Source organism: Triticum urartu, chromosome 7A, assembly GCF_056163025.1.
Source record: "Triticum urartu cultivar PI428250 chromosome 7A, HENAU_Tu73, whole genome shotgun sequence".
Classification (NCBI taxonomy): domain Eukaryota; kingdom Viridiplantae; phylum Streptophyta; class Magnoliopsida; order Poales; family Poaceae; genus Triticum; species Triticum urartu.
Window position 1 is genome coordinate 731,474,767 of NC_141879.1, and position 10,139 is coordinate 731,484,905.

Genomic DNA, 10,139 nt, shown 5'->3' on the forward strand with positions numbered 1-10,139 from the left:
CGTTTTCACAAATCATACGTAATTCTTCTGGCCCAGAACAGAACCAGATAGCCGTAAGTTGGGAGCATCGCCCCAACAACGCCATGCAATGCGCAGCAGCGTTGCATGCACAACTTTGTGCCGACGAATGCCATGCAGAAGGCCCTTCGTCTCTTCAACTAGGCCAGACACAGCTGACCGATTTGTGCCTGACTCGTTCAGCAGCTCCACCCCCTCCTTACAATCAAGCTCAATGATCAGGTTTTTGTCTGTGTATTCAGCTATAATTCAAGCATATATAACTCACGTTTGATCAAATTAGTGATATGCTGGTGCCACTCTCCAGTAATTTATACATTGTAACTTGTCAGTTCTCTTCCTAATCCATGGCAGGTAGATTCGAGATTGGTGAGTCTAGGGCAGGGCAGGAAGGATTGGAATCAGAATTTATCGATGATTTGCTGCTTCATTTTGCCAGCGTGCCGCAGAGCAGACCATGACCAGTATGAAATGGCCATCATCAGATGCAAGGAAATCTGAATCATCATCGCATTTTTGGCATGATCGATCTGGCACACCCGAATTGAACATGTTTAAGTTCAGTTATATGAGAAGTGTCAATGAGTGTTAACTTTCCCAGGTTAATCACTATGGTTTTTAACTTCTGCAAGGAACAGATTTTTAACACTGTACCCTGCATATATGCCTATGATATGATTTGTATTATCGTACAGAATCTCGCTGCAGTTGTGGCTAACAATCTTGGCCAAATTGTGGCTCGTTGATGTGCTTTGACACACATTTTTTGCTGTAGTATTGACAATGAATTTAGCATCTGTATATATACAATTTTAGAAGGGGAATTTTGGTAGCTTTGGAGAAATTCAGGCAGCAATTGCACTGCACTGGGAATCTGAACATTATCGTGAATCCTAGTTACTCTTTGATTATAATTTTTGTATATCCATTTGTTTCTAGGTTTTGATTGACCCTTTCAGCATGCTGTTTTGGGTTTACAGTTTCCCCAGTGTGTGTTTGCCGATTTTTTTTAAAGGGCTAAAAGGAGCATGGGATCATATTTTGATCTCCAGAGTATGTATGCCCTACAACCATGGAATGAGTATATATTGTCAACAGGATGGCACGACATGTCGGTGGTGGTGCGCGGTGCTCTAGGAGATATCCTTGCTCAGATTATCGCCAGAGCCATCGGTGCCTTACATACAGCCAACTTGCTCCCCTCTCCATCCTTCAGGGTCTTGTGCTCTATGGGTAAAACCCTAGATCAGGCTATACCGGATCGGGTAGCAGAGGTGTCGCCGATGTTGTTTTTCCTGGGTGTTGTTGCCTTGGTGGCCATGAGGGTTTGGGGCCAAAGCTGGTGACACTTGTCAATTTGGTGACATTAAATATACAGGTTTTTGTCACTAGGCTATGGTGGCGACGATAACCAGAGCAATGGTGGCGACAATGAGACACGGGTTTTTGTCACTAGGCTATGTGCGTTAAGCTCTACCCGTCTTGAGGCTTTACTAGGTTAGATCGTTTCACTGGGTTAACAGGCCACACAAGAATGCATGCTGACCTGGCTGATGTCACCTAATTGACCTTTCTCCAAGAAAAATCACTCCCAATTTCTCTCGAATAGACAATGCTGAAATTGTTCTTATGATCGATCTCCCTCGAAATCACCGAAAACAAATCAATCTAGTTCCCAAACACCGGTACCATCCACGATACCAAGAGGCGGGCAAACGACAAGAGCGCGGGACGCAAGGACAGTTTCAGTTTGTTTTTTGGAGACTTGAAGCTGAAACTAGAGCCCACACAGAGCCCACGAACCTTGTTATATGAAACAAAAAGTCACAATTCAGAAACAGCTCTGCAAAGTTGCTGTACGTGCAACATTACAGGAATCATACATAGTATAACTAGAAGCACGAGTAAAATAAAAGGCGCACGACATTGCTTATTTCAAACTCTTTTAAGCTACCTAACAGAACAATACCGACAAATAAAGAACACTTTCGTGTTCTAAAAAGAAAACCTCTTAACAAAATAATGAAAATTGTAATCCAAGCACAACAGGTTTGATGATGTTCTAAAAGGAACTAGCATCCAAAGAAGTGACATGTATTCATCCAAGTGTTACCTTAACAGATAGCAGCAATGATTTTATTTTTCAAACCATTGGCAAGAAAAAAACAATTTTCTGCATTACATCATCATCGTAATTTCGCTCACCGTATCATTAGCAGACAAGTGGTCGTATACTAAATCACTGCGAAAAAGATGCTTATAATTCCCATGGCTGCAAGTAGTAGAAGAAAAAAGTTTAAACCTCAGATGATGTTTGAGAAAAGTTTTGCTGCATGATAATCATTGTCCATGTCTTTTACATAATGATCATAGTACCTTAACTCAATCAGTACACGAGGTTAAGCAATGCATGAAGGTAGAAGTTGACCAAACCAGAAACCGGTACATATGACAGAAAGTTCGGTACAAATTTGGATAACTGAACACAGAGAAATCAGTCAAATTCCCTCCATATTAAACCACCATTGCTCCAAACCGGAAAAACATGAATTCATCAGTCAGAGAAAAGGAGAACCAAATTCAAGCAGACATACCAAGCCCGCTGCGAGATCCACTTCTTATATAGCCACCAGCAATCTCGTACTGATGTCAAATGTGCAATGATTGTGACTCTGTGTACAACGGCACATAGGGTAGAAATAGCGGCTTGCCACCTGCAAGATGGGAGATCACTTTGACTTGCCAATTATCCATATTATAGCATATTAATGTGATACCCCCCGCAATGAAGAACACCAAGTTGCATTCCAGGTGAATTGCAACAAAATCAAGATCCCCATCAAGGCATAAATCTGTCCATCCAAATACGCTCGAAGTTTCAATGCTATGCTTCAGTATCCATTGTTCGTCTTGATAGTTCTCCAAAACATAAACTATTAGTCGAATGACAACACCATCTTTATCCCTCTGAAAACTGGCATAATGTAAGCGGCCCTGCGACCGCTGAATAAAACCTTCAACCACACCAAAATCATCGAACTGACCACCAGGGTCACTGAATTTCATCCATGTTTCTCCCTTGGTGTCCACCGCAGCTACACAATCGTGTAAGTCGAGGTCAAAGGCAAGAAAAAACAGAAGGCCATTTAGAAAGTCAGTTGCGGAGGAGTGCCCACTAGCAAGCCAGGTATCACTGTTCCATCTCTTCTCCTTATAAACCCACTCTTCGGTTTCAGACGAATACACTGCCACTCCGGAAAGTTCGGTGTTCTCCTCTATAAACTCAAACACATGGAAATGCGACGACAGTGCCGGGTCAAAGCCCAAACATGTGGCGGCCACCTCGGTATTGGCCTTGCCGGAGTTGGGCAATATGACCCACTTCTCCATGGCCGGATTGCACACGACATAATGGAATGCGCCAACCCCATCGGAAACGTTGTGGCATCGGCAGAGGAGGAGGCCGTTGCAGGAGTCAAGTAGATCGATGGGCAGGAAGGTGAGGGAGGTATCAAACGGAGGGCGGGGGTCCCCCGAGACCGAGAGGCTGGTAAAGTAGAAGGGCGACTCCAGAAGCCGCTGCCCGGTGGTGCTGCTGCCGTAGAAGAAGCCGGCCAGGGTTTGGGGGAGCCTTTTGCGGTGGTCGGGGTGCTGGATGAGCCCGAGCCAGTGCTTCGAGACGCACTTGCAGCGGCAGAGCGACTTGGCGGGGACGCGCGAGAGGATCTCCACGAGGAGGTCGTCGGTCAGCCTCTCGGCCGGCGTCCGGCTGGGGAAATCGGAGCAAGATCTGCGGAAAGAAACACAAACGGAGGAGAGTCAGGGGAGCAGCCACCGGGCGTGAGTCGACGCGCGGCCTTCCTCTCGCCGGCGAGGGCGCTCGGCCACAATGGACATAGCGAATGGGCCGTGAGTAAATGGGCTAACTGTATCATATCTGTAAGCATCGGCCTGTCTCAAAATAAATTCATCCCATCTTTCCGGAAAAAAAATCTATCCCTACAAAAAACTCAAAAAATCCTGTTTTCTCAAAACAAAGGCTAAAAAAACCATGTTAAAAAAGAACATAAAAAATACTTCCGGGAAAAGAACAATTAGAGTTTCAATCACGTACGCAATACTGTACCTTCTTTTTTGAGGGACACAATAATGTACTACTAATTGGAATGGCGGCTGCTAACAATCAACCAGATGATAGGATCGTTTCCTCTTTCGCTAGCGACAACAACCCTAGCTTTAGGTTTAGGTCGCCGGTGGTGAGGGGGGTCGCCAGATCCCGTGCGTGCAGATTGTTTTAGCTTTAGGTTTTAGAGCTCTAGTGGCTTAGGTTTTTGGATCGTTCAACGTCTTGGCTTCGACAGCGGCGACGGCGGTGCTAAATAAAGAAGCTACGGATTGTTCTCCGGCGAGGCGATCGTCTCTATGGTTGGTGATGGATTTGGGAACCAGTCTGTTCAAGCGGGCATATCGTGGCAGCGACGTCGTCCTTCTGGTGGACTTGTGTCCTTCCGCTCTACCATTGCGACGGTGTCTGCTCCAGCGTGTCGCGGAGCTTGGGAGGTAGTCCAGGAGCAGATGTAGATTGTGGTCTGCATCAACGACATCTGAAAGAAGGAACATGTGTTGGGTTCATCATTGATGGATGGCAGATATGGTTTCCTCATTCGGCGTGTAGTCGTGGTGGGGTACCAGATCTGGAGTTTGATGGCATGTCCAGAGTGTTCACCGGTCTGATTTGTTTAGTGGCAATGACTTCACCTTTTGGTGAGCCACCTTGGAGGTTTTCAAAGCTGCATAACAGCGATGGAGCCGCGCCGAGCTCGGGTGAGGAGGTGATCCATCATTATTTTTCTTTGATGGCTGTTGTAGTGGTGCCAGAGGCAGGTGACTAGCGTTGATGTCAAGCTAAGAGATGTTCTGCTATATTTTCAGTTTTGTCATGTCGGTCTTTACGCGCTAGATGATTAGTGCGAAACCTAAGTGCTACTTGTCAACCGTGTTATGATTTTTCCCGAAGAGGAAGGAAGATGCAGTACCATAGAGATAAGTATTTTCTTCAGTGAGAACTAAGGTTTATCGAACCGATAGAAGAACCATACAAATTCATGTCTTCGGTACCTACACACACAAAAGCAAATACTTGCACCCAACGCGAACAAGAGGGTTGTCAATCCCCTTGGACTCGCTACTTGCAAGGATTAATTCTGACAGTGGTAGAAGGATAAATAGATTGTAAAATGATAAGTATGTGAAGGAATCGGTACATGATAAGTATGTGAAAGTGGTATGTAGCTCGTTTGGGTCTAGAGGCACTTCTTTTCTTTTCGTGTTGCAGTTTGCACAGATAATTATTGTTCAAGGTTGGAAATGGTCTCTTTCATGTAGTAATTCTGGCTCTTTGGTTGTGTAGCATTTTCTTATGAGTTTCCTGGCTTCAATTTGCCTTGTTTGATGGGCTCCGAAGCCTCAGGACATTTATCTATTGGACAGTGACCCAACTCTGCCCCTGACTCGACTGGAAATAAATAATGTCAAGAATGTTCTTCATGCCTGACACGACAATTTGTGGATGATTTGCTGCTTCATTTTGTCAGCGTGCAGCAGAGCAGGCCATAACCAGTATGAAAATGGCCATCAGCAGATGCAAGGGAGACCCAAATCCTATTAACCCTCTGGAATTTAGCTTGAGCATGAAGTCACACATTTCACTGTTTGAATTTGAAACTATTGTTCTAAAAACAATAATTATTTAGTAACACTAATATTTCTTGAATAAGTAGTTTGACCACAGCTTGACCATAGTTTGACCAGATTTGACCAAAATTCAAAAAAACTGAAATAATTATTTAGTAACAATAATATTTCTTGAATAAGTAGTTTGACCATTGTTTGACCACAGTTTGACCAGATTTGACCAAAATTCAAAAAAACTGAAATAATTATTTAGTAACACTAATATTCTTGAATAATTATTTAGTAACACTAATACTTCTTGAATAAGTAGTTTGACCATAGTTTGACCAGATTTAACGAAAATACAAAAAAACTAAAATTTGAGCATAACTTTTTTTCCTTTTAGAATTTGAGGAGTTATAGCCGTTTTACGTTTTTCTTGCATTTTTTGCAAAACATGTCCAAATTTAAGTTTTTAAATTTTCCTAACTAGTAGATGTAGTAATATAACTACCTCTCGAAGGATTTTATTTTTTGAAGTTTTTATCATTTTCTTTTGATTTTTTCAAAACAAAAAAGGCGATCCAGGGGGTGTGTGTGTTAGAGTTTGAAAATGGGACCTTTAGTCTCAACCCGGGACTAAAGGTCTAATCTTTAGTCACGGTTTAAGACACAAACCGGGACTAAAGGGCATCGCACCCTTTAGTCCCGGTTCGTGTCTTAAACCGGGACTAAAGGGCTCAGGTGAACCGGGACTAATGCCTTAGCCGCACAAACCGGGACCAATGCTCACATTAGTCCCGGTTCATGACTGAACCGGGACTAATGTGAATATTGCCCTGTGACCAAAGCCTTGTTTTCTACTAGTGTCACCAATCCATCTTCAGTGTTGTACTGCTGCATCAACCTTGCCAGGCATGTTGTCGACGCCACCACGACGCCAGATAACGCCACCATCCTGCGCGTGTCCATTCACGCGCGCCCATCGCCGAAACTCCGCAGCGCCATGCCGCCATGATCCGCCGTCGGCCTTGCGGTAGATGTAACACCGCTCCTCCTCTTGACCTCCATCCATCACTTGCTCCAAAACAATGCCCCCAAGAGGGAAAGCGATATAGAGAACGCCATCATCGTCCGATCCGAGAGACCCAGATCTAGGGTTTCCCCCGGAGCATCCCGAGCCTGATGACGCAAACTGCAACGACGATGCCTCGACAAGGAAACGACATCCAAGACGCCGCTATCGTTCGCCATGACCGTAGTCGGCGTGATTTTCATCGGCACTTACGCCACCGGGCGTGCGCCGCCGGCGTCGCTGGTCCCTTCAACTGGAGCAAACTCCAAAACGATGCCCTGAAAAGGGACTACGACGCAAAAGCACCGCCATCGCTCGATCCCAAGGAGATCTAGGGTTTCCCCCGGAGTTGCCCGCGCCGTCAAGGACCAAACAAGGATGGAATCCGTAGATCCGCCCAGCTGCCGGCGTGTCACACCCGCCACCACGCCGACCACGACCCGGAGACCAAGCCCACGCCTGGGCCCTGATCCGGCCGCGCCGCCACCGATCCGGTCGCGCCGCCGCCGTTCCTGACAACCGCGACGCCCCAGATCTTGAAGCCGCCTGCCGTGGAGGTATGGAATCGCCGGAGCGCTGCCACCCCCGCCGTGACATTCGGTCGAACACCACGCTCCAGCCCAGAGGCGCCGGGCCGCCCCAGCCCCTCACGAGCGGGAGGGCCCCGAGTCCCCGCCGCCGCCGGCGACGGCGAGGCTTCGCCCTACCGCTTCCTCGGGCGGCGGCGAGGGAGGAGGAGGAGAAGGGGAGGCCAGGCGATGGGATCTGGGAGCCTCCCGGCCACCACACGGGGGCGACTCGGGAGGAGGCAGGAACATCTATGACCCCTAAGGTCCTTGATTTCATGGGTGTAGACCATATACCAGCAAAGCACATACTCAAGCGATGGACAAAAGATGCAAGGGATGTACTACCACAACACTTGGCATACCTTCAGAAGGATCAGATATGAGTTAACCCCATAACATTCAGACATTCAAATCTATACACCCATGCCCTAGAGGTTGTCAGACTTGGTGAGGCAAACGCATGTGCGTATGAGCGTGCTATGGAACTCCTAAAGGAAGCAATCCATAAACTGACACCTATAGCTATTGTGCGCGACGGGATGGGTTTAGAGGACGTGATTCAGGCAAACAAGGCGAAAGCTAGAGAGGTGAGTGTGGGGCAAGCACCACAGATTGGGTATGGGAGTGACCCAGATGGTAGTGCAGTCGGTAATCTCCTCAGTTTGATGGCTCCAGAGCATACACAGAAGGCAGGCCGGCCAAAGAGTAGCAGGGACAAACCTTCATATGATGACCGTGCTGCGAAGAGCAAGAAACGTAAGATAGTGACACACCCAGCTGCTGCTGGAGCATGCGATACGAGCAAGCCAACACGCTTCTGCAGAATATGCCAACAGCCAGGGCACATGAGTACCACATGTCCGCAGAGGGGCGACCTCCCTCAGAAGGCAAAGAAGGAGGAGAAATGCTCAATCTGTGGGGTGGGAGGGCATCGGAAGAAGACCTGCAACAACCCTAAGGTTGTGCTACATGTTGAGAACATGACCTGTGGCACATCTTGGCCCATGCTCGACGAGTCGACGCGCCGTGATCAGCCAGCGGCTGTCCGCTGGTACGTATCGAATAGATGTTGCCTCTTTAGTATCGAAATACTGGGAGGTCCACGTACGTGTAGGCCTTATGATGCCGGGTACGGCCCTCATTCCAATGCGAGTCAATGGCTAGCGATACCGACACCGTGCCTGGCCGTCCGCTCCTATCAGTTTTTACAGGCTCTTAGAGCGGCTGATTCATTTCGTCCGCCTGCGTCCGTCTAGGTCGGCGCGGACAAAAGTGGCGGCCCAACGCGCCGACCCAAATCCAAATCACGTCCGCATCGTGTCCGCGCCGACGCATTTGCGGCCCAAATTTGCGCTTTAAATGTGTCAGCGCGGACGCCGAACAGACGCTTCGCGCGCCTTCTCGCTGTCCGTCGCATCCCCACATGGCGGCCGTCCAACTACCCGCTGCCCACGCGGTCAGCTTAATTTATGACGACGGGCCCACGCGTCAGCGACGGCGCTCGTCCTTTTTTAAGACGACCGTGCGGCGGGGCCGTCCTCATCCAAACTCGCCGTCCACATCTGCCCATCTTTGCTCCCTCGTAGCCGGCAAACCCTAGGCACCACAACCATAGCGAGATGGGCCTCTTCTCCGGCGCCAGCGGCAGCAAGGCCAAGGCCAAGTCCCCCCCCCCCCCCCCACCCCTTTCCCCTCAGAGTTCCTCCCACCTTCGCCGGCGCCGGCGCCTTGCCGGCAGAGGCAGCGCGTGAACGTGCCAGTGCACCAGACGGAGTGGCACTTGCAGAACCGCCAGCCTCTGCCGTATCTGGACATGACGCTGCCGCACGACTGGCATCTGGATCCAGATAGGATCCCAGTGCCGGCGGCACCGCGGACGGCTCGTGCTCACACGGAGGAGGTGCGGCGCCGGCGAGCACTGCTGACGCCAGAGCAGCGCCTCGACAAGGCCTATGCAACGGACTCGCCTAACTGGGCGAGGTGGTTCGCCTTCAAGCACGAGGAGGCGAGGTGACGGGGCGTGCATGAGGTCGCCGCCAATGCCGCTCGTCGTCCGCGAGGAGGACCAGGCAGCGCAGGACGCCTACCAGGCGGCCCTTGCGACTGTCTACCGGGAGAGCGAGGAGGACGAGCGGCGCAGAGCGGAGGCGCCGGAGGCGGAAGAGGAGGCCCGATACAAGGCGGTAATGGCACAGGACCTTACCCTCTCCGCGGCGGGCGACAACGTGGTGCCGCCGGTGGCCCCGCCGTCCCCCATCAAGCCGGAGCCGCGGCCCAAGCCCGAGCCCATCGCGCGCTTCTCCTGGAAGGGAGTGGTGCGCGAGTGGGTGTCCGCGCCACCGGTTTGGCCGGGGGCGACGCCGGCGCAGGAGCTGGCATACCTCGAGATGTGGCGCCAGCGCCGGCTGGCAGAGGAGCGCCGCCGCGGCGAGTATGAGGAGATGCTCGAGCGCGACCTCGAGGAGGAGCAGCGCGAGGCCGAGGAGGAGGCGCGCCAGGCCGCGGCTGCACAGGCGGCCGCACACCCCCACCCCCACCCCGGCACTACCTGCGCCGGCACAGCCCGACATGACGGCGTTCTGGAACACGGCGTTCGCCTGGGCCGGGCCGGCGCCGACGCTCATCGATCTCACGGACCCCAAGGACGACGACGATGACGCCTAGGGCAGCGCGCCGCCTCGTAGTTTATGCTGTTTTTTTTAAATGCAAATGTGGACGCATGGACTCTCGCCGGCCTTCGTGGCCGGCTTTAATGTTTAATTAATGATGTTTCTCTTTTTTTAATATGCATGCGTTCATTTTTT

The 10,139-nt window shown here is 50.1% G+C and overlaps 1 protein-coding gene and 1 pseudogene across 1 annotated transcript; one reads left to right on the forward strand and one right to left on the reverse strand.

The window, feature by feature from the left end:
* Positions 1 to 2,622: 2,622 nt before the first annotated feature.
* On the reverse strand, positions 2,623 to 3,915 carry LOC125519483 (F-box protein At5g07610-like). The gene is made up of 2 exons (XM_048684275.2): positions 3,854 to 3,915; positions 2,623 to 3,808 (listed from the first exon to the last, which is right to left on the reverse strand). Exons 1-2 carry the CDS (start codon positions 3,913 to 3,915, stop codon positions 2,668 to 2,670), a joined length of 1,203 nt encoding a protein of 400 aa, XP_048540232.2. The 3' UTR covers positions 2,623 to 2,667.
* Positions 3,916 to 7,604: 3,689 nt separating this feature from the next.
* Positions 7,605 to 9,349, forward strand: LOC147962381 (uncharacterized; annotated as a pseudogene).
* Positions 9,350 to 10,139: the final 790 nt, after the last annotated feature.

Coding starts and splice junctions, on each gene's coding strand:
- LOC125519483 (XM_048684275.2), bottom strand. CDS start 3,915: ATGTCCATTGTGGCCGAGCGCCCTCGCCGGCGAGAGGAAGGCCGCGCG. Junction 3,809..3,853: donor CGCGCGTCGACTCACGCCCG/GTGGCTGCTCCC, acceptor TTCTTTCCGCAG/ATCTTGCTCCGATTTCCCCA.